Here is a 27695-nt window from a genome sequence, read left to right as displayed (position 1 = left end):
AATAACTGAAGCAGATGATGTTTATATTTTGATCATTATACAATAGATAGAGGATATTGATTTAATACTAAATTTATTAAATGATTTGGATAGAATCTTATTTGACACCCCAGAAGTAAAAAACCCATGACAAAACCACAAAGATTCATGCTCACCAAATTAAGTTAACTCACAGTAATTTTGTGGATCAAATCACATTAGAAATTTTACATTTATCATCAGAATAAAGGAAAGATTCATTGTATGTGACAGAAAATAATTTTTCTTTAGTGTTTCAAATAAACAGGTTTTATCTATATAATTATGCTTTTCGATGTATTATTGAAAAAATATCAGTGAGGTGTAAGTCATATCACACTGTTAAAAACTTAGTGAGATGTATAATATCAGTTCCATTCTATGCATTGAAAGAAATGGCAAAGAAGAATTTAAATGTTTAAGTCAGCAACAACCTTTATCTATTTTGTAAGTGTCAAACTAGTTTAAAGTGACACTATGCTCATTTTTCCGCTGTCAGGATGAAAAGATTGGCTATAATTATAGTGATTGACCAATGATTGATTCTGAAAAAAAGTGTGTGATACAATATCAAAACTTCCTTAATTAAGAAAGACTGTCTCATCTTTTTTAAGAATTAAGCGTAATCAATATTTTTATAGAAATTTTAGTCAGTCACATGGATTATTGATTATTTTTTCATAGTTAAAATTAAAATTGAACACAATTACATAAAACATCAAGTTATTTTTAGAAAATTCCCTGCTCACTCATAATTTACATTTGGATGGGCATAATGTCAATTTAATTGAAAAACTATTGGAAATAGTGTGAAACAAGTTGAGATATATTGTTTGCTTTTAGTAAACATGGAACATATACCACTTCAATGAGAATTTTGTTTATATTTTCACTTGTGTTTTATGCTTTTGAGCTCATGAAAATATTTTTTTAAAAATTGCCTCTTTTATTGTAATATTCCCTATTCACTAAAAAAAATCAGCAAATATATTTTTCAACTACACATTGAACAATTTGTGGCTGTAAATACATTTCAGTGAGAAGGCATTTGCAGAATGTGTTGTGGTTGAGGTATACCCAGGCGGGAAAAGTTTGGCTCTTGAGTACTCCCCTAAGGATCGAACATCAAACTTGACTGTTTGTGTGATGACAACATCATCTGCGTTCAGTTTCTCGGAATATGACAATGATCAGTCTGTAGTCATTCCTTATGAAACAAGAAGTGAGTTTTTTTATGTGTACAATTTTCAGGGTTTTTTATTCACTTGACAGAGCAATATAATTTTACCCTTAAAGCAGCATGCCTTCAGACTTGTGCTTATTTTCATGATTTAGCCGAGGCAAATTTTCCCTTTCCCAAAACTTAAAAAGTTGATATCTTGTCGTCAATACAAATCCTGACAGCAGACTCTTTTTACAGTCATCAGTCTGTGCCTCAAAGGTCTACTTTAATCAGTGTGCCATGACACATTTTATAAATAGATTCAGAGATTGAAATTATGTATTTCAAACTGCGGGGAATATTTTGAAGGGAGGTAATGTTTATTTGTGTTATATGCTTTTGAGATTTTATACAAAACAAGTAACATATCAAACAACCCTTGTATATTTTTTGAGTAACATGTATGTATCTTTTTTAACACAGAACTTTGGCAACTTTCTGCTTAAAATGATTTGAGACTAATAAAGGTATCTACAGGAAACTTGGATTTTTTTTTATGTTAACAAACAGTCATTATTATAAAGACCCAAGATGCTATTCTGAAAGCAATATTTTTAGGAGTTATGCCTCTTTTTGACTTAGATGATTTGTAAAAATTGAATATTGATAGAAAATTTTGAAAAATTAGGAAAGATATTGTACTTATTCTTGGCATACTTCATTATGAGGACAAGGTACATCTGTAAGACAATGGACATAAGTAAGTGATCATTGTTTCTAGTTTTTAGTTGTTGCCTATAACAGATATATCAGATATGGGTAGAAATCTTCTTTATTACATAACATAGCTTTTTTAGGACCATTGATACTGCTTTTTCTTCGTTTTGCAGGCTTGTCTGGCTTTATGTTTAGTGATGACATAAATCTTTTATTATCCTGAAGATCAAAGCATACTCCTTGTACATACTTTCATTTATTTCAGACACGCCATCAAATCTCACCAGGACGTTTGTCAATGCTCCACCATACCTTCTATCTGAGGTAAAACCACTTTTACAAGTTGCTCTTCAATCCACTTATTTACTACATTACATAAAAGTTTAATCTGAGTAATATTGTTGAGATTATATGACACATTCTAAATTGTTTTTTAGCAATCAGGAAAGACCATTTAGGTCCAATGCATTTACTCAAGCACTAACCAATGTCTGGTTTGAGTCTCTGGTGTTTTATACAATGATGATGACAAATGATGATGATGATGACAACTTGGTGATGGTGATGATGATGATAAGGGTGATGATGATGGATGAAGGGTGATTTAAAAAGCATGATGATGTTGACTATGATGATTTGATTATGACTATAATTTCATTTTAGTTTTTGTTGAGATTGTACCTTTGAAGGTTAGGTTTATTATAAAAGTCTAACTTTGGTAAGAATTGGCGCTTTTGTTGTAAAGATGTCAATGCTCTACAGAAGGCAGCTCAATAAAGGTTTTGCTGTATTGTTATCACTATTTTTTTCAATGTAACACATTCAGATGTGCTCATACACAATTCCTAAGTGAAGGGCATATTAAATTTTGAACAACTTGTTTACAGGGAGCTAAGAAGGCATTGCCAGCATTGTACCCTGAATGGAAGGCCAACATGCTGAAATCCATGGCTGATTGTTCACAGGTGTTTACCAGATTAACAGGTAAGTTTACAATAACAATTTTTATGTTAACTTCAGACAAACAATATTAAAACAACACTACAACACATTTCACATAATATTGACATTAAATAAGCATAATATTCCTTTATTCAATGAGCTCAATTAATTAAGTATTGAATCTACATGTATATAATATTATATTTATCACATATCCAAAATAAGAATGCTTTACCATTAAAAAGTAGGTGCGTTGATAGTGTAATGCTAACAATAGTGTGCTTAAATGATCTATGTTTGTATGTTTGTAAAGCAAACTGATGTCACTTCATATGTTTATTGCATGTTAGCCAAATGTGTCAAATTTCGTATCCAACCCTCAAATAGAGAAAAGGGATACATTCAATGTGTTTTTAACATTTGACCTGCAGTAACCAAAAGTTATTAGCCTTTACCACCAGTATAGATCCAAACAAGTCTGCACAGATTTATTATCTGCACATTTTTGTATACTTTTCATAGCTTTTTGGTGTTTTTATGCTGAAATCCTTTTAACTTTAACTTGACTGTCCCAAACTCAAAACAGGGCAAATCCATTACACAAAGTCAGCAGGATAAGGGCTAAAGTTAAAAAATATTACAGTGAGTACACTCAGTTACTTTTATTTGATTTCAGTGCAGGAACACAACATTGCACAGGCAGCAAAGAACTTGATGCATTGGTACCCAGAGAGTTACAATGGGCACTTGTTTACGTTCTTACCGAGTCAGTTAACCCAGTCAAAACTGGTTTATCCTCAACCGGAACAGATGTTCTCCAACGTGTCCGTCCATAGACTGTGTTTTGCCGAGAGTAAGTATGTTTTCTTATATCTGAAATGGCAACATTAGCAGTGGTTTTTCTAACTTAATTGGGAGGAGGCCTAATTAAGCCATGCACTTAAATTTGGGATAAAAATATTGCACAAATTGCTTATTTGGGAAGAAAACAGTGGTTTAAGTCCAGATTTTTGGGAAAACTGAATGATTTTTAAAGAAAATTTTGATTGGGAAGAGACCTTTTATAGACCTCTGTTTTAAAAGGTGAAGAATCACTGAATAGATTCATTGCCCCCTCACAATGGAGTATCTTGCAAGGAATTTTTGATCTTACAAAAACTTTTGATTCTTTTGTGCAAGATAGCTATCAATTTAGCTTTAAGAAGGTTAATGGTTCAACCTCTTGTATCTGAAATTACTATAATATCCAATACAAGACTTAAAAACCCAGGAATAATAAAGATTAGTTTGCTTGTATGAATCTTAAATGCAGCATTTGTTTATTTTTTTTTTATAAATTTTGTTCAATATAATATGTCAAATGCCATTTGTTGTGTAAAATATGCAGACAGGTTTCAAGTTGTTTATGTGGAGAAGTTAACAGTACCTTGTGGAGAAAGTTGGTTAAATTCTTGTGGAGTTCCTTCAAAAGTTACATGATAATAACATTTTCTAAATTCTAATTTTTTATGCCTTCCAGATGAGCTGTTACTGTCCTCAGGTTACCATGATCAAACCTTGTTTGAGATGCCGCTAAAATTAGCCTTACATTATGTAGACATTCCTGGGATACCTCCGGATAAATCTTTACCAGTGGACGTCCTATTTGGAGAAGGTCTGAACGTGTGGACCTATGTTGCTCTTATAGCCACCAAGGTATGTATATCTGGTTAACAAATACAGCATATAGTTTATAATGCTGGAAGATCCATATTCAGATCCTACTGCAGACTTTAGATTTTTTTCTGATACTTACAATGTTTCTTCGAAATTTTCTGATATAGCCCTAGGGCTTTGGAATGGTACCATGCGTTAAAAACAGTCCTCTATGAACAGGCTTAAAGCCACCCTGCTATATTTTCAATTTGGTCTTATATACTCATATTGGGTAACCATGATCAAACCTTGTTTGAGATGCCGCTAAAATTAGCCTTACATTATGTGGACATTCCTGGGATACCTCCGGATAAATCTTTACCAGTGGACTTGGGAATGGTACCATGCGTTAAGAACAGTCCTCTATGAACAGGCTTAAAGCCACCCTGCTGTATTTTCAATTTGGTCTTATAAACTCATATTGGGTAACCATAGAGAATAAGCATGAGCAGCCTTTGTCACCAGTATAGAGCCAAGCAAGCCTACACATTTGTGCAGTTTCACCATACTCTATACCGTTGGCTGTCTTACTTTCTATTTCTGTCTTGTTATCCTCAAAACTAATAATGGACAGTTCCAAAAATTGAAGATGGACAAGTCCATTTAAGAAATTAAGTAGGATAAATTTCAGGTAAATCAAAAACTTGATTTATTTCAGCTGTACCTGCCTTCTTATAAGAAGATGATACCTGATGACTCGGGAAAATTTTCACGCGAACAAATAGAACAGGTTCTATACAACATGCTGCAGACATATACCTCGCTGTGTGGGATATATGCGGCATCATGGGGTGGCATACAGTACTCACAGATGAGCGAAGTTCGCGACGTACGTAGAGCTATTCAACATGAGGATAAATATCTTGTGCAACTTACTCAAGCTCAGCAGTTTGACCCCCACGTGCTCATTCAAAAGGGAGATTTTGCAATATGTAAAGCACATCTGATGAATTATGGGATTAGTGATAACGAAAATCTCTATTTCAAAGATGAAGTAGAATTCAAGTATCAGTTCTTCGAGCCATATATTGATCATGTGACCTTATTTTTATGGTGTCATGAAGAGTTGAAGCAGCTACCAGAGGATTTTTTCAAGCGATTTGCAAATTTGATACATTTCAAACTCGGGGAGTATGGTACAATTATGTCCAAGTTCAAGAAGCTTCCGGAAGGCATTGGTTCAGCAAAAAAACTGAGGGTAAGTCAAAAATAGCATTAATATTCTGTAAATTTTACATCATTTATGATGTCTATGTTAAAACATTGTACTTTATTTACCCAGTTTTTTTCAATGCCCACTCCCCAATTCCAAAGTTGGGGGAAGGCATATTATTTTTGTGGCATCTACTCATCCACACTTTGCGTCAGTTGTTGATGGATTTTGAAATGATTTTGCATACCATGTGTAACATGATGAAACAATAAGTTGCATATTAGTATAAGACCCAAGGATCAAAGGTCAACGTCACACTTTGACTTTCATGGAAATTTTTCATGCATAGATGTCTGTGTCCAGTCAACAATTCTGGCATTCCTGCACATATTTTAAAATTTATTTCCATAGATGTTTTGGAAAGTGCATTATTAGACTTGTCCTGTTCATATCTTTGCCATTCATTGACAAATTTTAAAATAGCTTCGCTTTTGTAAGTGGTACTTAAAAAGTGCAAAACAAATTTGCTGCTTAAAGGTCAAGGTCACCCACTCTATATTAGACTTTTATGATGATTTCATAAAAGTGTTCAGCTATCACTCCTGTCATTCATGGATGGATTTTGAAATTGGCGGGGTTGCACAGGTGCAAACCCGGGTTATAGTATGGTGAATGTTGGGCGGCGGGCGGACGGCGGGTGGCGGGCGGGCAGGGAAAAAAACTTTCGTAACAGTTTTCTCAGCAGTAACTTATCACAGCCTCTTGATATTTGGCATACAGCATTAACATGTGGTCCCATAATAAAGGATTTGATTTCAGGTCTGTCGCTCATCCACTTCCTGTTTGCCAACTTCGTTAAATTTTCAACATTAATGGTCAAATTAGTAGGAAATTTTCGTAACAGTTTTCTCAGCAACTACTTATTACAGCCTCTTAATATTTGGCATACAGCATAAACATGTAGTCCCATAATGTGGGATTTGGTTTCAGGTCTGTCACTCATCCACTTCCTGTTTGCCGACTAAGTTAAATTTTCAACATTAATGGTCGATAGTAGGATATTTTCGTAACAGTTTTCTCAGCAACTACTTATCACAGCCTTTTGATATTTGGTATACAGCATTACAACATGGTCCCATATTGTGGGATTTGATTTCAGGTCTGTCGCTTATCCACTTCCTGTTTCCAGACTTAGTTAAATTTTCAACATTAATGGTCAATATTAGGCAATTTTCGCAACAGTTTTCTCAGCAACTACATATCACAGCCTCTTGATATTTGGCATACAGCATTAACATGTAGTCCCATAACGTGGGATTCGATTTCAGGTCTGTCGCTCATCCACTTCCTGTTTGCCGACTTAATTAAATTTTCAACATTAATGGTAAAATTAGTAGGAAATTTTTGTAACAGTTTTCTCAGCAACTACTTACCACAGCCTCTTGTGGGTCACAGCATTTACATGTGGTCCCATATTGTGGGATTCTATTTCAGGTCTGTTGCTCATTCACTTCCGGTGTAACAACTTAGTTAAATTTTCAACATCATTGGTCAGTGGTCCAAAATTTAAGTAACATCACAGCCTCATGATATTTTGTATACATATGCAACCTGGCCTTTTCTGTCTTTGACCCATTTTTTGGTGACATATTGTGAAGAAGTGTCAGGAGCAGATCCCAGTTTGACAGTTAAAAAGGTGAAGGTTATACTTAATATTCTATTACATTTTACTGCTTACTTTTTAATAATTATGTTTTGTGACATGAAAGAGTTGGTAAAATTCTGGGCAGCAAAGGGTATGTTTATTTTTCAAATTTTCAGTATGTTGAAATATATGATGTTGCCATGGAGAAACTGCCAGATGACATCTTCATGGGGAAGAATGTTGAAACATTGCTGTGTTCGAACCTTCCGGTGAAAACATTACCAACACAGTGGCCAACAGAGAGCAAGGTGAAAATAACATTTCCTAATTAAAAATAACATTTCCTTAATTGATATTAACATTTCCTAATTGATATAAACTTTTCCTAATTGATATAAACATTTCCTAATTGATTAATTGAGGTCTTGCTTGAATTAAGGTGTTGCTTGAGTCAAGATGACTCTAAATGTCAACTTTGTCCCCCCATTGAACTGAATTATTGTAGAGAGGAATTCTGAAGTACTCACTTGTCTTTGCATGATAAGCGCATAATCCCTGTTTAGAGCATTGGATTTCAAAGATTTTCAAAGGATTTATTGACATTGTCTGTTAAGAAAAATTGATTTCTAAAAATAGTTAAATTTCCTTCTTATTTGATGCATTTTATGTTATCATGTGATATACTGTGTGCAAGTGATATATTGTAATATAAAAAGACATCTCATCTTTGAAAACAAGCATTTAGTAAGTAATTTAAAATAAAATGCTTATTAATTTGACCCTACTAAATTTGTGGAACGCTTTGAACATCAATATATTTCTGTTTGAAGTACCCCAGCTGATATACATGTATGTAAGAAATTCAAATTTTATGTTTTTAGGCTTTTGGATCACAGTGGAGTTCTTTTAACATTTACTGTGCTTCATAAGTAGGGTTAATGGTAAAATTTGTCTTATTGTGCTTCATAAGTAGGGTTAATGGTAAATTTTGTCTCATTTCAGCTGAGTAAACTCTCCTTATGTGGGCTGTTGATTGACAAGTTACCAGAAGAGATAGGTCAACTGAGTGAGTTAAAGGAGTTTGACCTCTGTCGTAATCCAATCACAGATCTTCCTGGTGCTCTACAGAAACTGAAAAAACTCACATTTCTTAGTTTACAAGGTAAAGAAATGTTAAAAAAGTCTGACAATAACATGTAAATTATATTTTCAAAATTTATTTATGCCTTTCGTTTGATAGCTTCATCAGAACGATAATTATCTATCTAAAACGTATCAGAAACTTACAGTATACTAATAAAATGAAAGATGTACCACAATATGTATTCATATACCTGGAACTACACAAAAGTAAGCGTGAATTCTATATGAATGGATAGCATTCAACACTTAAGTGTGCAATGCTATGTTATGCTATGTAATGCTATGCTATGCTATGGTATGCTGTTCTTACTATGCTATTCTGTTCTGTGCCATTCTGTGCGTTTTCTATGCTGTTCTATTATCAATCTGTGTAAATATATGATTTGCTGTGTATTCTTGGATTTAGGGTGCCCGCTGCTTATTCTTGAAGGAAAACGTACATCAGTTCGTACAACACACCCACAGTTTGAGCACTGGTATAGTCAGAACCCCTACATTCGTTATAAGCTTGGATTCGATGTAAGTCTTTTGCTGCTTTATTTCTCATTCACCCATTTATTTGGATTTTTGAAAAAAGGAGGGTTGGGACGGGAGGGGGGGGGGGGGAGGGTTTCGATCCCTTGGCAGGAGATCACGAAACAAGGTCAAAAAACTGGGAATATGGCATGTATGACTTGCCTGCTGAGATCAAAACATAGAAAGCATTGAAGTTGTAATGCAGGGATGCTTGTTTGATCCTCTTAATTGCAATTTCTCTGTGACTAGTGATCTCTGACATTGAGTCTAATGATGATTTCTTTTTCACTGCTGATACACAAAATCATGTGAAATTAATAGTCATTTGAGGAGAAATTGGTAATTTCTTGTAACTTTTCCAGGAAAGTCGGTGAGATGAACTAATTGACTAGATTTTACCAAAAACATGTTAAAATTGATGTTTTCCCAACTAATCATTCATCTGGTTGTAGAGTATAAAACTTGTAACTGGTGTGTTTGTAATCAGCAATCAAATTGCTTACATTTTACTGTAATTATAATATCACCAAAGTGCAGAATGGTGTTTGTGATTTTTTTAAAAAGCAAGCGGATAATAGCTTTGTATAGTCATGGCTAAACCCTATTTAAAATAGTTGTTGAATAATTGGTTATTGTAGTCTAGTACTGGTGTAACTCTCCAGGAACGATGGTTAGGAAACTACCCGCCTATATGACTGAAATACTGTTGGGAAAAGGCGTAAAATTAAACAAACAAACAAACAAAATTGGTTATTGTAAAATAGTCATTGAATTATTGGTTATTGATAAATAATTCTCGAATAATTGGTTATTATAAAAAAAGCTGTTGAATCATTGGTTGTTATAAAATAGTTGTTGAATAATTGGTTATTGTAAAATAGTCATTGAATGATTGAAAATAGTTGTATAATGAGCCGCATCATGACAAAACCAGCATAATGGGTTTGCGACCAGCATGGATCCAGACCAGCCTGCGCATCTGTGCAGTCTGATCAGGATCCATGCTGTTCGCTTACAAACCCTATTACAAGTAGAGAAACTGATAGCGAACAGCATGGATCCTGATCAGACTGATCCATGCACTATGTTGGTTTTGTCATGACGCGACTCAAATAATTGGTGAACAAAGTATCACTCTGCAGAATTTGCTCTATAACTGAAAACAAAAACCAAAAGAAGAAAATAAGACAGCAAAAGAGATAAAAAAAGATGTAAAAATACCTTTTAATTTTCTATTTTAACAAAACTTGATATTGATTGTTACATTGGAACTCATCAAGTATAAAATAAGTGGATACATATTGAGCGTGTTTTTTTTTTTGCCAGGACAAAGACAAGCTTTTTGGTGTATTTGATGCAAATCACAATGGAAGTCTGGATGAAGAGGAGATTGCAGCGCTAAATTTAGAATTCTTCTTCAAAGTTCCTCGTCTTGGTATTACAGACATCAGTGAGTAATCTTTGGGCTTAATAATGCAATAATAATAAAAAAAATAATAGAAAGTAATGCAACTTTGTAAGTTGGTTCTAATATAATTCCTGTAACAAGGAGTTGTTATGGTGGTGTTGGTAGTTTTCACTCCGGATCATGGCAAAAATAAAAAAGTCTACTCATCTTGGCTTTAAAGTTATAATAGATCCTTAAATGTAAGTGATTGCTGTTGTTGCTGCTGCTGCATTTTGTTGTGTCATCAACAGTGTACATTATATGTGATCATGAACATAATGCTACTTTTGTTAAAAAAATTTATTAAGCATCGCAAAAAATAAGCTGCTTAAGTCTTTGTTCTTATTTCTTTTATGTGTATGAATTAAAAATGACAGATTTGTTCTATTTTTAGATGATGAGGTGACTGGTGGTATACCTCCAGTGGTTTTCAATTTGAAGAGTCTTGTTGAACTTCATTTGGAATACAACGCCATCACTATGGTACCACAGGCTATCAACAACCTGTCAAACTTGAAACTGTTGGGTCTCAGTCATAACCCACTGTTAGAGTCCCTGCCAGGATCTCTTGGACATTTGCCAAATATTCAAAGTAAGTTGATTTTAGTCACCTCCTATTTCACAGGGTAAGAAAAATATGCAGCCTGACCGGGACTCGAACCCTGGACCCCTGTTTACCATCTCCCCTAAAGGTCTGAACTGTGACAGAATCACTCTCACAAGTTATTTTAAATCATTTCTTTTCCATTTCGTAAACAATGATAGTCAGTAATCTGCATAAGTATTGCAAAAAATGGTTTCTTTATGCAGTATTTAAATATGATTTTATATTACTTAAATTTTTTCTTAATAAGTTGGTAATTTAATCCCATGGGGTATTTTTTTAATGGATAGTGTACAATGCAGAGGAGAAAAAACTCCCATGGGATTATTTATTAATGGAAAAAGTACTACCCAGAGGAGGAAAAACTAAGATGGGATTGAGAAAGTACTACCCAAAGGAGGAAAAACTCCTATGGGATTTTTTATTAAAACCCAAAGAAGGAAAATCTCCCATGGGATTATTAATTAATGGGAGGAGAAAACCTCCCATGGGATTATTTATTATACCTAGAGTTAATGGAGAGGAGAAAAATCTCCCATGGGATTATTTATTAAACCCAGAGGAGAAAAAATCTCCCATGGGATTTTTTTATACCAAGATGAGAATAACCTCCCATGAAATTACCAACATGCATTTTGTGTGCTTGTTACCATATGGAGAATTCCAAGATTATAAAGTTGATAACACCTAGAATATTACCTTTATAGATGTGTTAGAGTTTGTGTATCTCCTGACTATCACTAAAATACATTTATCCATTGTTATAATTTATCTTATTTTAGTCATACAAACCATTATAAAGGTTTAAAAGAAAAAAGAAAACACATATCTGGAAGGGTGCTGCTTGAAGAGTATTTGATAATCTTTAGATTAGATTTTAAACTTTGAAAGTTTGGTACTTTTAAACACACAAAAATTGTGTTACTTTTGTAGAGATTAGTCTTACAAGCTGTCCAATGCTGCGTACCCCACCGGCTGAAATTGTTGGCCGTGGTTTCCAGTCAGTGAAAGCCTATTTAAAGAGACTGGCTGGAGGTTTTACAGAATGTCGCCGGACCAAACTCATGGTGGTCGGTTTAGGAGGAGCTGGTAAAACAAGGTAATGTCATCTGCCCAACATTCAGAACAGGAAATTTCTGATTTTGACTTAGTTTTTTGTTTTATTCCGAACACTTCTTTACTTGTGTGTATGATAGTTATAAATTCATTTGTCAGAATAGCCTGTGGGACATCCTTGACTGTTTAATACGAACAATCGATTTTGCTACCCTTGAAACGAACTGTGTTCTACTTTTACTTTTTGTTTCATATCAAATGTTTTGTAATATAGTTACGACTTATAAAATGTTGTCTGAAACTTTATCACTGCTATAATTGTCGACATTTTAATTTTTCAAAGATGTTTAATGTATATGTTTTCACAGCTGAACACTTTAATTGTATGAATTATTTCTAAGGAAAAATATCATTTTACTGTTAATCTGCAAAGAAAATATTTCTGAAACAATATGAAAATTAACATGTTGATTAATATTTAATGGTCTTGTCCTGATTGGAACAATATTTAATTGAAATCCAACAGAGCCTTAAAACTTCATAGAATGATCACCATCATTTGAAGTTATTATATCATCTATGTTTATTATGTATGTTACCTATAGTTTGTTACGAGCTTTGATGAGCGACAAAAAGAAGACTCAGGGAACCGAGAAGGAAATTCCTACAGATGGTATTGATATTGTACCATGGACCGTCTCCAACAGTGAGGGACAGGAAGTCACATACAGTACATGGGATTTTGCGGGACAGGCTGTGTACTATAACACGCATCAGGTATAACACAAGAAATTATAGCAAAAATTATGGCACAGAACTTCATTGATGGTATAAACATTATCTTGATGCACATATCTGCTTAATTGTTTAATCCATGTAGAATTATCATACAAATGATGGAATAGAGACAACATTTAATTTTTCAAAACCACATGTTAGCTTTATTTATTATATAAAGCACATCATCAGAAAGGCACATCAATGGAAGCACTATTAATAAAGAGGTACAAATCTCATTTTCTGTTATAACCACATGGTAGTACAGTACAAATAGTATTGAATATTACTCAGATCTTAATTAAAAACCAAAACTTTTATGAAGCACATAAAAAAATAAATCATTTCTTGTTTTCACACTATTTTTTTTTTCAATTTTGCATACAGTTTCAATTGAATTCAATTTCTTTTATAGGTAGTTTTTAGATCTATGACAAGTAGTCTGTGGTTTCAACAGATTTTATAATGTCAATTTTAATATAATTTTTGTTTTGCGTTCAACAGCATGTTAAATACATGTATAGCATATATTTTATTTGTGTTTTAGTTTTTCCTCTCCAAGAGAGCGGTTTACTTGTTGCTATGGAGTATGAGACAAGGTTACGAGCATGCAGGTCTCGATTTCTGGCTCAGTTCTATTTGTTGTCACGCACCAGGAACACCAATCATAGTTGTCGGAACACAGTGTGATCTGGTGAGTTATTTCCCTTTCAGTCAGAATTTGATTATACCCAGTAGATGAATTTAGACAAACATACACATGTAGCTATGAAGCTACAAAGTTTAAATGATAAAAATCATCAACTTAATTTGTTGATTTGAGTTAATAAAAAGACACTTTACACATCAAAATGCAATTATTTTTTATATATCATCATTGAAAATTAACCAAGGAAACTAAGTCTCAAAAAGCTGCCCTGACATTGATCATTTTGTTTCGATTTTTTGACTGGTATTCAAGTATAAAACACATAATGTGACTTATTATACATAAGAATTTGATGTGATACTATATTGTATTTGGAATAAGCATGGTAAAGTTCTGTATATGCATATGTGTTTTTTTTTCTTTTTTACTGATTCTTGGTTAAAATTACCTTTGGCTGAATGTATATTAAGTAAATAATTTTACAGATTCCCAAAGCTGAAATTCCGGAGAAAGAATTGATTGAGAGGTATCCACAAATTGCTAGTTTCCACAGAGTTAGTGCTATTGAAGGCACTGTAAGTTTGTTTTATATACATCACTACTATTTTGTTGTATTGCTCAAAATTTCCACCAAATTACTTTTTCCTTATATTACTTCTTTTAGCCATTATATATCACACTCCTTCTCATAGTTTCATCATTTAATGACTGATTTCTGAAATATTTGGTTTCTAAGTTCTTTTATCCTGCTACTGTCTATATTATCAGCTAGATAAAGCCTTGTCGGATAAACTTATCTATCTCCAATCATTACGTCATATGATGACGTCAACTGTTTAGCAGCAAAACAAAACTACATAGAGATGCTATGTTATCGGGGAAAAGTAAGAATGAAACCATTTTATTATTCTAAAAACATGATTAAAAGCAGGATAAATCAAATACATGGTTGATGTGGGGATGGAGAAGGTTTATCCGGTTCGCTTCGAAAGTGAATCTTGGCTCGCTAAAGCTCGCCAAGATACACTTTCTTGCTCACCTGATAAACCTTCTCCATTTCGACATCAACCGTGTATTCTCTATTTTTATGAAATTTTCTACATAATGTGAAGACACCTTTCCCCCTCCAACAAAACAATGACTGCAATCAGATTGCTATTTGTATGTTGTTTTCTGCTAACATCTAAGAACTTGTTGGTTTTTTTGTAATTTTCAGGGTATTGAAGCATTACAGAACAATCTGTTAGATGTGACGTTACAACAAGGTTACATGGGAGAGAAAATCCCTCAAGTGTGGCTCAACTTCGAGAGAAGAATTATTGCGTAAGTCATGAATACTTATATGTAACCCAACAAGATTTACAAGTTTAAGCAAATTATTTTATTTTCGATTTCTTTATAAACATGCTCAGAAAACTTATATAAATTAACGTTGAGTCAGCTGCATGGTTATAACCAGTGCTGGTATCATATGAAGCTATGTGGTTGTGAAACAAGTAGGGCATGAACCAACAATTGCCTGTGTTGAGAGGTAGAGGAACTTGACAATATCACCAATGCTATTCTTATGTTATATAAATAAATGAATTATCAAACATTCATTATAAAAGAAGTTTACTAAGCAAGTATAAAGTGTGTATGTTTTAAATGAACAATACTAAAGCCTGACTGCACAGCAAAGCAGAGAGAAAAAGATTTTTTTCTGCTAATGCGTTGTTCTATAAAGGTTAAATAAGATATTGTTAAGTCTTACATTGGGAAGAAATTTTGCTGTCTGCACTACAGTTGGCTGCTCCTCAGAAATTACACAGTTCATAGAATTAGTTTTCCTTTAGTTTTAGGTTAGACAATATTGTATTTTCATCTTACAGATGTACACAGTTTGAAATATAATTATGAATCTGAAACGCTAGAAAAATGTTAAAAAAATTGGAAAGCTGCTTCAAAGACTCAGACTTAGGGTTTGCAAAAAATATAGTTTGATGTAGAGTTTGTTCATATTTACATTGAAAAAATCCACACCAGTACATGAAATGTGCAATTTAACCACAGATAGAGAATCAAAGAATTAAATGAACAATTATGACGTATTTTTAAAATATTTATATTATATTATAATATGTTGATTATTTAAGTGAACGTTTCACAAAGAAGAACTATATTAAGTGGGAGGTTGCCCGTAGTTACGCAATGGAGCAAGGTATATATGATGAGAAAGACGTACGTATGGCGATACAACTTCTACACGATCTGGGTACTGTTCAGTATTTTGATAACGATTTCTTGAGGGACTATGTAGTCATCAATCCACAGTGGATAGTTAATGTTATGGCCTGTGTTGTGTCAGCACAAGACTCACCTATACAGGTAAAACTGTTTGAAATGTCATTTTGTGATTTAAATAAGTCTCCAATACACATTGAGGACTATTACTTTATTATGTCCTCCTTGCATGGTTTTGAACATATTATTTGCTCCATTTTTTAAAAATGATGCAATTGTCATGACCTGCTTGTCAGCATTTGGGGATTGTTTACTTTTATGGCAAGATTCGTTTTCTCAGAAACTGTCAAAGCTGTTCATTTCAAAAGTGAACCATGCTGTGAAGTTGGCAGGTCTTGTTGTACAAAGCTTCTAAAAAGGTAGCTTGTGTTAAGTCCTACAAAAGCAGTTACATATGCAATTTTTGCAAAGCATGATTTTATTGTACTTTTTTTTACAGAAAAACAATGGTAGATTTCTGCACAGTGATATTCCTACTGTATGGAAGGAATATGATGTTGACCTACATGAATGGTTGCTTCGGCTGACTGAAGACTTTGATCTGACATTTCCACTTCCCAAGGAACCAGTTAATATTGTTCCATGTCTGTTACCAGGGGAACCACCTGAAGATGTACGAACTGTTTACTTACTTTATTTATAATTGAGCCACGTCACAACAAAACCAACATAGTGCGTTTGCGACCAACATAGTGCGTTTGCGACCAGCATGGATCCAGACCAGCCTGCGCATCCGTGCAGGCTGATCAGGATCCATGCTGTTCGCTTACCAACTCTATTACAAGTAGAGAAACTGATAGTGAACAGCATGGATCCTGATTAGACTGCGGATGCGCAGGCTGGTCTGGATCCATGCTGGTCGCAAACTCACTATGTTGGTTTTGTCGTGACGCGGCTCATATTTTTTCAGAAATACTTTGTATTGGCCAGAATTTTTATATCCCCCACTATTGTCCTTAGACTGACAAAAGAGTGGAATTGTGGAGGTATCCATGTCCTATGAACACATTTCTTGTTGTTGTTTTTTTTGTTTTTTATCTAACTCATATTATGTTTTCCTATGTATCAACCATAGTTATAAAGGAACAACTATTAAGGTATCTGTTTTTATTTATCTTGAACATAATTATGTCTCTTAAAATTTAAAATATATTCCAATACATTTATTTTTATTAATCAGTGAAATATTTAAATAACATTCTTTTTCTTTCTAGATATTTTATATTTGTATTTGAAGTTTATCTATATTACGCCATTGTATAAAATGCTATGAGAAGTCACAAAGGGAGTTAACTTGATTGTAGTGGGATTAAAAGTTTGATCTTGTAAATGGAACAAGAATCACGCAGGGTAATTAATTCATGGAAGGGCACCTTATGTCTTCCTCCACTAGTAAAGCTGAAAAGTTGTCATAATGATGGTGTGAATAAAAATCCGACCTAACAAACATGAATTTGTACAAAATTCCTCTGTGATAATAATGATTGGTGTATAAATTTTGTTATACAGTTAAAATGGCCGAGTGTAAAAGATCAGGAGGGTGTAAGAGAAACTAAGATGGTATACAGGTTTACCTACCTTCCTTCGGGACTCTTCAACAGGGCTCAGGTGAGAAAAATCAAAATCATTTGAAGTTACAGAACACACTTATTTTTGCCCCCTCCCCCTTTTTTGGTATAATTTTTAAGAATTTTTCTCATAATTTTTTTTAAGTTAAGAATGATTTTCATACGTATTTCTCTAAAACAGGGCTTTAAGGCGAGAATAACTAAATCATTAGTTTTGAAAATACAGGACTTACTAACTAAGCCCCTTTTTAGTATGATTTTAAAAATAGTTTTCTTGTAAAAATGCTTTTCACTCTTGTATATAAAAACAAAACAGTGCAAGGATGAGCATGTCAAATTAAAAGAAAATTATGACTCCCTACATTTCAATACTTGATTTATGAAATATGTTTTATATATTATGTTTTATTAAGACTTATTCAACACAGTTATATAAACTTTTATTTTATTTTTTCAGGTGAGACTGTTCCAGTTTTCAGATGGTAAGATGGTATGGAAGAAGGGTTCATTGCTCAGTAAAAACAAACATCTTGCTCTTATAAAACAAGCGTAAGTTTTCCCATGATTCACATTTGTATGAAAAGACCATACCTGCTGCTTGTGTGATCGGTATTTTACTGGCAGCAGTACTTTTATGCAGGACTTTTAATTGAACAAAATATTATGCACATGCATTTTATTTATTGTACACGAAGTTATCGGATAGTAGTATTTATGTCCTGATCTTTAATCGAGCACATCCCGTTATTTCAATTATAACAGTTTTTTTTACCAATGAAATTTACATGTTTTTCGCCATTTTGGACTTGAAAAAATGGTTTTCGATAGCCAAAATTGCGTTTTAAGTGAGTACATACTAAGCAATGTGGTTTCATACAAAATATAAAAGGAATTGGCCAGGGATTTCAGATTAAGTTTACTATTAACAATAATTTGTTATAAGCATGTTTGTTATAAGTGGAGTCAACTGTGGTAGTCTGTCACTTGTAAACAAGAAAAATATTACATACATTCGTATGTAATATAGGTATGATTGCATACTACTTTTTGTGAAGGCTTTATGTTTGCTGAATTAAAGGTGAAATGTAAAATGAACAAACATGTCATGAGATATTTTATATCTTTAAACATTTTCATGGAATGTAATTAATGTATCACCATATTAAAGTTGCATGCCTTCAGATGAGAAAAATGATTTCAAGGAAATCAAAATATGAAAAGAAAATTCACGGTCAATTGACTGCTTTGAAGCATAATCACAAAATAAAATTACAGGAAATTAAAACCTTTTTAATACACTTAAGGTAGAATTTCATTGTAAATCATAGTCAAAGATTTGAGATATGATTATTTATTCACATTAACATCATTATTGGTTATATATTGATAAAAAAAAACCCAAAAGACACAGTTTGTAAATATTTATTACAATAAAATATGAAAAAGGTATACACGCCGAGGTTAGCTATAATTAAAATTCCCGCGCTAAGTCGCGGTGGTGCTTGGGATAATCACTTGATACTGTAAATGGCAGCCATTTTACGATACGAATCCTCGGACAGTTTATCCTGCCGAAAAGATATGAAAAAATACTTGCAATTCAAAGTTTGCTGGCCACATAAAGATTATCGATTTACTCTTTGCACACTTTTTCTCTGCCTGAGTATAATAATATTGACGTGCTTTAATTGGCTTTAACCATCACGTTACCAATACACATGTAGGTGTGAACTAATTTCGTGTTCATTAAAATTATTCCGTTAATAGACATATAACAATCTTATTTACAAATGAATTGATAAAACAACAATCCCACAAGCATTTAAGATAATAACAATCATTGGAAAAAAATAAATGCATATAAATTGTAAATTTGTGTATGACAACTCAACCCCCTAAACAAAACATAATAGACTCAACCAAAACAAGCGCCTGCTTCTTCACCTAACTATGTAGTTGCATGACCATGATTAGCAATTTAGCAAACCAAATCTAAGAGATAAACCTATTGTAAAAATAATACTATGACCACAGCAGATTTCCTACAGAAAAATCAGTAATTTCTGATTAGTTATAAAGGAAAGCCAATGAATCAATTGCCCAGATATGACTAAAAATGCATTGAAATCAACATAAAGAAACAACAACAGAAAAACTGTACTAGCATATGACTGAAATATTGTTGCTTATCTTAAATAGACAGTCAAATCATAGCATACTGAGCATGGAATTATGTTTTAGAAATTATAACATACCATATTTTACAGTGATAACAAAGAGCTTGTAGTGTTTGTACAAGGCCCGAGACCGGAGAACGTACTGTTTCTGATCCATGAAGTATTCGAGAGCATCATAGAGGAATCATTTAATGGAGTATCCTACGATATGTTCTTACCATGTCCTGACTGTGTTACAAAAGAGGTATTGTATATTGTACCACTTTGTTTGAATAAAAAAATTTACATGATCAGTCAAAGTGCTAGTAAACACAATGTACTTGTGCATACTTTATATCTCTGCATGATTGTAGCATTGATTTTCATTGGGTAACCATAACATTTAAATTATGTACATGTATGTACATGGCTGCCACAAATTTATTTAATAAAAAGCAGTTGTACCCTGTCACAGCTTTATTATACTGACTTTAAACTGTTGATACAGAATTTATTTTAGTTTGATTGTGTTGTAATATTTGAGCTTATAGAAACATTTAAAGTTTATATGGCCGAATATAAATTTACTTTTGTTTGCAGATTAGTTAATATAATCTTACAGCCTTTGATAAAATTGTAAAACAGTATGAAAAATAAATAGATATCTGAAAAATAAATGTAAGGGTCAGAGGGAATACATTTTCATTTTGAAGACCAGTAAAATTTTGTGATAAGGAAGCATTTAGAGAATGGTCTTCTGTTTTTATACTCAAAGAACTGAAGAATAAGGAGAGTTATTTTATGCACCCAGGCATCGGCATTGGCCTCAACATCACATTTTGGTTAAGTTTTTGTGTGCATGTTGGTATCTCCATAACTTCTGAAGGGAATGTTTTGAAACTTCACACACTTGTTCTCTGTAGTTATCTTACATGATGGACACAGGTCTCATAAATCTGAGTTAGCTTTTTACATAGTTATGTCCCTTTTCTTACTGTCAAGCACTGAGAATAATTAATTAACTCTTCATTTTGTAAGGATATAAACCTAAATAAGCGTTGCAATAAATCTCCAAAATAATGAAGATATGACAGAAATTTTTTATTTTTTTATATGAAGTCGAGTTTATCAGAATTGTCAATCTGTTTACAGGGAGCATTGGAACCAGACTTATTGAATGCTAAACTGATACAGAGGGCTATTGATATGAAGGCACCCTTTATACAGTGCTATAAATACTTCCACTGGATTTCAATGGCACAACTTCAAGGTAAGTTTTTATGTTTTTAAAACTTGATTTTAAATCAAGATTGAATTCCACTGGATATAGAGTTTTATATAATTATTCCCCTTTACAAACAGTGATAATTCCAGCATGGCTCTTGTAAGAACATGCTCTGGCTGCATGTAAAGTCAGATATTTTTGCAAGTACCAAATTTTGCAAAATCAACATTTTGGACTTAATGGCCAGTTAAAGTAATTACAAATTACTATTTCAGTTCTGTTAACCTTATATGCTATTTCGATAGTGTGTTAATGGTATGTGTTAATGTCTTTCCTGAAAAATCTTCAGTTTGCTAAATTAGTGAAATTAAACCATTCACAAATATTTCAGATTTTACGGTATCTGACAATATGTTGTTTATTTTGTTACCAGAAAAAGAGAAAACAACAACATGGTACATTTATAAAATGTTTACTATTTAGAAAATAAATTCAAGTTTGTATTTATGTTTTGGGAAATTATGGCCACTCGAGAAAAACAACGTGGATAACCAACGTGGTTTTAGTTTGGGAAAAAACGTATGCCGACCGGAAGGAGGCCAAAACGAAAATGTTAGTCATATTAATTGACCAACAGATTGTCAAACATTAACAGAATACTAGTCACTTATGTTTACCAGTGTCTTATTGATATACCAATACGAACTAATTGACAAAGACCGACACCTTCCATAACCGTACGGATAACCATATAATAATATCGGGTACCGGCAAAGCCACGGAGCCAAAATAATAGTACATCAACACGGACCAGCTGACAACCACTGATACCTTCCATTATCCTACCGATAACCGTAAAATAATGAAAACTACCAGAAGCATCACGGAGCCTGAAGTACCAGCTGACAACCACTGATACCTTCCATTATCCTACCGATAACCGTAAAATAATGAAAACTACCAGAAGCATCACGGAGCCTGAAGTACCGATTACAAACACACAGATATTACCAAAGCACTAGAGCAATATCTGGTTACCTGACACAAAACACTTGTGTCACACATTATACCGACACATACACTGTGTCACACTTTATACCGACACATACACTGTGTCATACTTTATCCGACACATACACTGTGTCACACTTAATACCGACACATACACTGACCTACTTTACCAGACACAAACAATTTAGAAGTTTAAACGCCAAAGATATAAATTTATAATATTAACGCTGATTAAATACACGGTAATAGTTAAGACCGTAGACAAGATTGTTAACCAGACGGCCGCCTCCCGATCGACATAATTTTTTTTTTTTTCCCAGGCATAATATGAGTGACATTGTAGACTTGATTCTAAGAAGTACAAACAAATAACACATGTATAGAATCAGAGCAACTTCATAACATCTTCAAGATTTAAAATTAATGTAAATGTTCACTATACTTCCGGCACTAAACAACTTCCATGTCACTATTAGAGTCTCTCAGCTCCACACAAAAACACATGTAACCCGCGATTAAATGAAACATATTAGGAGAAAACAATACACAGATACAGTTACAGTCTAAACATTGACGATCCCTGAAGTTTGGTCTTCTCCCTTATTGCAAAGTAATGGTTTTCCGTCGAGAGGTACATTGTGTAGATTGCTTTACATTGACTGATCGTGCAGAAGGATCGCCTTGTCAAAGTGTCAGTGCCATGGAAGTATCTGTAATATAAGAACTACCAGAAAACAGTTAAATTGTTCACCAACCATTTTTACAAAATGATTTTATCTTGGAAAGATAATTTGACTATTTATCAGTAATTCAAACTTTGAAAAATCATATGTACTAATGCGTAAAAAACCTTTTAGCACGAACTTATAAAATAAACCAATTTCATTATTTATACTGACAGTACAAAAAGTACAACAAATTTATAAATCACAACATATTTATAAATCATAATAACATTGGGGTGTGGCGGGTGGGAAGAGTTAATTTGAAGTGTACTCGGACAGCGAGTTGTAAACTGAGAGACCGATGCACGAGTTTCACGTGCTTATATAGTTGTTGAGAGTGATATTGGTTCCGTTTACTACCTAACTAATATATATACACCGAAATGGAACCAGTGATTTGTAAACAAAAATCTCGTTCGAACGAGATTGAAATAATTTCTTGAAAAAATAAAGGAAATTATTTTAAGGGAAAAATAATTTATATTATTTTGTTACCAGAAAAAGAGAAAACAACAACATGGTACATTTATAAAATGTTTACTATTTCGAAAATAAATTCAAGTTTGTATTTATGTTTTGGGAAATTATGGCCACTCAAGAAAAACAACGTGGATAACCAACGTGGTTTTAGTTTGGGAAAAAACGTATGCCGACCGGAAGGAGGCCAAAACGAAAATGTTAGTCATATTAATTGACCAACAGATTGTCAAACATTAACAGAATACTAGTCACTTATGTTTACCAGTGTCTTATTGATATACCAATACGAACTAATTGACAAAGACCGACACCTTCCATAACCGTACGGATAACCATATAATAATATCGGGTACCGGCAAAGCCACGGAGCCAAATAATAGTACATCAACACGGACCAGCTGACAACCACTGATACCTTCCATTATCCTACCGATAACCGTAAAATAATGAAAACTACCAGAAGCATCACGGAGCCTGAAGTACGAATACCGATTACAAACACACAGATATTACCAAAGCACTAGAGCAATATCTGGTTACCTGACACAAAACACTTGTGTCACACATTATACCGACACATACACTGTGTCACACTTTATACCGACACATACACTGTGTCATACTTTATCCGACACATACACTGTGTCACACTTAATACCGACACATACACTGACCTACTTTACCAGACACAAACAATTTAGAAGTTTAAAACGCCAAAGATATAAATTTATAATATTAACGCTGATTAAATACACGGTAATAGTTAAGACCGTAGACAAGATTGTTAAACCAGACAGCCGCCTCCCGATTGACATAATTTTTTTCCCGCCACAGTAAATTTTGACACAAAAAATTTATCCTCCAAAAAAATAGCGATGAACACTTAATTTAATTAATTTTCAACAATTGCATCTTTCAAATAGTCTAAATAAAACTCCAAGCCTACAATGTTTAAATGGATACCATCAGGGCGGAAGAAACAGGCGTCATTAATCTCAGTGGTAATAATCGCCCGCTTCCCAGACTCCATGACAATTCTTCGACCTAATCTATTTAAACGCTTTCTCTTTAAGTTTAAGGGCTTGTTTTCATTTTCCGGCCAAGTTCGTGGGAGGATATCCATCCACACAAGAAGGGTGTCAGGAAAGGCATCACGTAAATAGTCGATTTCCTGTTTTATGAGATTTCTTATGTCGGGTGTTTTTAAACGATTGCAAGTCGTTTCCCCCAAGTTAATAATTACCTTTTAGGTGGCTGAGAAAAATAGAACCTGCAATTCAATGTGACGCCTCAATCCCGACCAACCAAGGCCTCTTTTTTCCCCCACCATGCAATGGACACAGACCGTCGATCTTTAAATTGCTCTTGAAAGTGTCCAGATGCGTGAACCCCGGCCCAATACGGCAACGAATCGCCTAACACCCAGACATCTGAATAAAATAAAATCAGGTTGAAACTTAACGTACATACAGCTTAAAAGAGTTTAGAGGACCATCGACCTAATTTCATAATGGCATCTGATGGATAACCAGCGATAGCCAGATCAGTCGCCCGACCAATCCTAAAACTGTGTGTCCGGAAATGGCCGGCTCAATAACGGGTCTTATCAATAGCTAGCGATAGGACACGAGAAAATTGTGCCTCAAAATTGGTGCTTCGTTTTTATGACAAAACAGAATTGAAAAACCTTTTGATCGGATCTTTAAATATTCTAGTATCTCAGAGACAGGACATAATCCATTCATATTCCTAGGCAGCTTGATGATAGCTGGATTACCATATTGGCTTGTTTTATAATGGCGAAGACAGATAACGATATACTGTTCATTCTCTTCAAAGTGTACATCGTTAAGCAAAAATTGCATGGCCAAGATGACAAATACTTGAAAGCTGTAAGTTCACTGACACGAAAAAGGCCAAAATAAGCAAGCGTGAACAGTGCTCGAAATAATGTGGTTTCATAATTATCATAACAAACGGAGTGTAAATTAAGGTATATTTCCTCTAATACATGTATTGTAAGAGGTGCCCGTAAATCTTGCGTAGGTCTACTTCTGCGACAGCCCTCTAATAATTTGTTAACCATAAAGACTTAATTAAAACTCTTAAAACCGAGGATTTTATGAACGTAGTTAATTCCTGCTAAATATGTAGTGATTGATTTAGGGATAACCCCTTCTCAAAAGCAAAATGATAAATATAAAATCATATGATCGACCGGAATTGGCCAATCAGAAGTTAAATTATATTCGTGCCTAAATTTTTCGAATGAACCTTATGGCATTATTATATACGATCATCGAATTTGGAGCTACTGCTGAACTAAGCAACTGTCTAGCTCTTCCCTGAAGACGCTCTCCATAGAAAATGTGGTACTAGACTGGGCTCGGGGTCTGCTTCCGGGGCGAGTGATCGGAATCGGGATAGCTGTAAACGAGACAAAGAGTCACAAATAGCGTTTTGATGACCAGGCACGTGAATTGACCTTATCCAGATATTTAGTTTAAGGCAACGTAGTGTTATTAAACGTACCAGTCTCATTACTCTACAAGACTTTGAAGACAATTTATTTAATATATGAACAACTGCTATATTATCACAGTGAAATTGAATCTTCTTATTCAACAGCTGATCTCCCCAAATATATAATGCTACAAAATCGGAAATAATTCAAGAACAGTAATATCTGAAGTAATGCCGGATTCGTGCCATTCAAGGGGCCATTTCGCATAACACCAGTGACCGCAAAAATATACACCAAATCCTAAATTTGGTCCCCCCTGCGCTATCTGTGAAAAGTTGAACATCAACATTCGATACCCAGTACTTGTCATGAAATAAGGATAAACCATTAAAATCTTGAAGAAACGATAACACACATTTTTAAATCCAATCTTATCTCTTTTTTAAGCCTTATGCGGTGAAAATGGTTTAGTAAGCCCGCATATAGAATCAATTAATCTACGTGAAAAAGGTCTGCCCATTGGTATAGCCCGACAACAAAAATTAAGTACACCAATTAATGACTGCATTTTTTTCAACGTTGTTTTTTTATGAGATAATATCTCTTCAATTTTTAAGACATTTTTTACTTCCTGGATTTTTACTCCCGGAACCTTAACCGTCATATTATTCGAATCGAGTTCGAGGCCTAAAAACGTTAATACTTCAGTCGGTCCCTCTGTTTTCTCTACCGCGAGTGGAACACCCAACTCGGACATAGTAGTTTTAAAAATTTGAAATGCTTTTGAACAAGATTCAAAAGTTATATCGGCGCCCAGAAAATCATCTAAATAATGTATTAATCCTCCTGTTTTAAATTTACGGAGAGCACTAAACTCAAGGAAACGCGAAATCTTTCAAAAGTTATGCAGCTTATTGATGCGTCGAAAGGCAAAGCTTTATCAAAATAAAAGTTATTATTAAAGCAGAAACCAAGTAATTCAAAGTCGGACGGTTTAATAGGGATCAATCTGTAAGCACTACGAATATCCGCTTTAAATAGTTTACAATTCTGACCCAAATTCTGGATAAGTTTAACCGCTTCATCAAAACTAGTGTACTGTACCGTGCATAGGTTAGGATCAATGTAATCATTTATTGATTCACCAGGGGGATATGATAAATGGTGAATGAGCCTATATTCACCCGGTGTCTTTTTTGGACAAGCCCAATAGGGGAGACGATTAGTTTTGGCAATGGCCGATGTACAAACGGACCAGCTACCCTACCCAATTCAATTTCTTTATTAATTTTTGATTGTATAAGTTCGGGGTTTAAATCTGTCGAGCGCAAATTTTTGGCATTTCGTGGTGCACGTGGACCGTTATATTGAATGGGAAAACCGTGCAAAAATCCTTGTAATAAAAATACACCTTCGGTTTTGTCATAATATCTTAAATATCGTCTTAAAACCCTAACATTAATTGGTGATGGAGCTAATCTATAAATATCCTGATTATGAGATATTGTATTTCCACAAATGTTTGACACATTAATTTTTTCTTTGCTGATTGAATGATCCTTTAGGTCTACGAAAGGATTTATTATTAAAGTTAGACTGTGTATTCGAAGACTGTGTATTCGACTGTGGACCGGACCACGTGCATTTGATTTCCGGATGAGGACCGTGACATTTTGAGCACGTGTGTGAGAACTTACAATCCGGCCACGTGCATGAACCTGAATTGAAAGGGTTACATGTATATCTCCTCACGTTCGAGGGGTTTTTTGTTAACAGGCTTCAATTGCATACAGCGCCACCACAGATCGTTATTTATCTTTGACCAGGGGGCTGGTGTTATAGCTTGCCGGAGACGAAATTGCTCGTCGTATTCTCGCCAGCAATACGACCCTTGTCTTGCAGCGGCCTCTCATGTTATACATATAGTGTATTAGCTCATAGCTTTTGTCAGCGTGATTTGACAAATACACAGACGCATATATCAAAAATGCATTAGTCCATTTTTCAATGTCGAAAATCTTTTCTTTGCAATCTCTTCGACATGCTTCAATTTCCCCATTTAAACTTAATTTAAAAATTGAACCATCACAATATTGGGAGAGTTCCACAGTTCCTTTTAACATCAATGCCAAATTAACATATTCTCCCCTACAAATTTGTTGTTTGATAGAAGATGGTAAGTGCGCCGCAATATCGTCGTCTGCTAAACGAGTAACGGGCATTGGGACGCATGCAGAGTTATCGCGCATGGCATTACTT

The 27695-nt window shown here is 33.9% G+C and overlaps 1 protein-coding gene across 1 annotated transcript in view; it reads left to right on the top strand.

Annotated features, from left to right (window-relative positions):
* Nucleotides 1-1055: 1055 nt before the first annotated feature.
* LOC132752129 (uncharacterized) overlaps nucleotides 1056-27695 on the top strand; it is a gene marked incomplete at its 5' end in the record, with an annotated part of 60697 nt that continues 34057 nt past the window's right edge. Inside the window, 22 exons of the mRNA XM_060742413.1 lie at nucleotides 1056-1240; nucleotides 2163-2221; nucleotides 2785-2881; nucleotides 3516-3692; nucleotides 4359-4534; nucleotides 5193-5732; nucleotides 7509-7640; nucleotides 8335-8494; nucleotides 8882-8994; nucleotides 10318-10441; nucleotides 10833-11030; nucleotides 11976-12141; nucleotides 12704-12875; nucleotides 13423-13569; nucleotides 14010-14099; nucleotides 14741-14847; nucleotides 15660-15891; nucleotides 16247-16420; nucleotides 17317-17415; nucleotides 17833-17924; nucleotides 19643-19796; nucleotides 20684-20801. Of these exons, the coding sequence (XP_060598396.1) occupies nucleotides 1056-1240; nucleotides 2163-2221; nucleotides 2785-2881; nucleotides 3516-3692; nucleotides 4359-4534; nucleotides 5193-5732; nucleotides 7509-7640; nucleotides 8335-8494; nucleotides 8882-8994; nucleotides 10318-10441; nucleotides 10833-11030; nucleotides 11976-12141; nucleotides 12704-12875; nucleotides 13423-13569; nucleotides 14010-14099; nucleotides 14741-14847; nucleotides 15660-15891; nucleotides 16247-16420; nucleotides 17317-17415; nucleotides 17833-17924; nucleotides 19643-19796; nucleotides 20684-20801 (3512 nt within the window). The remainder of the gene's footprint in view (nucleotides 1241-2162; nucleotides 2222-2784; nucleotides 2882-3515; nucleotides 3693-4358; nucleotides 4535-5192; nucleotides 5733-7508; nucleotides 7641-8334; nucleotides 8495-8881; nucleotides 8995-10317; nucleotides 10442-10832; nucleotides 11031-11975; nucleotides 12142-12703; nucleotides 12876-13422; nucleotides 13570-14009; nucleotides 14100-14740; nucleotides 14848-15659; nucleotides 15892-16246; nucleotides 16421-17316; nucleotides 17416-17832; nucleotides 17925-19642; nucleotides 19797-20683; nucleotides 20802-27695) is intronic.

The sequence above is a fragment of the Ruditapes philippinarum genome, unplaced genomic scaffold, assembly GCF_026571515.1.
Source record: "Ruditapes philippinarum isolate M1 unplaced genomic scaffold, ASM2657151v2 ctg585_1_1_1_1, whole genome shotgun sequence".
NCBI classification, from domain to species: domain Eukaryota; kingdom Metazoa; phylum Mollusca; class Bivalvia; order Venerida; family Veneridae; genus Ruditapes; species Ruditapes philippinarum.
This window is presented reverse-complemented; position numbering and strand designations above follow the sequence as displayed.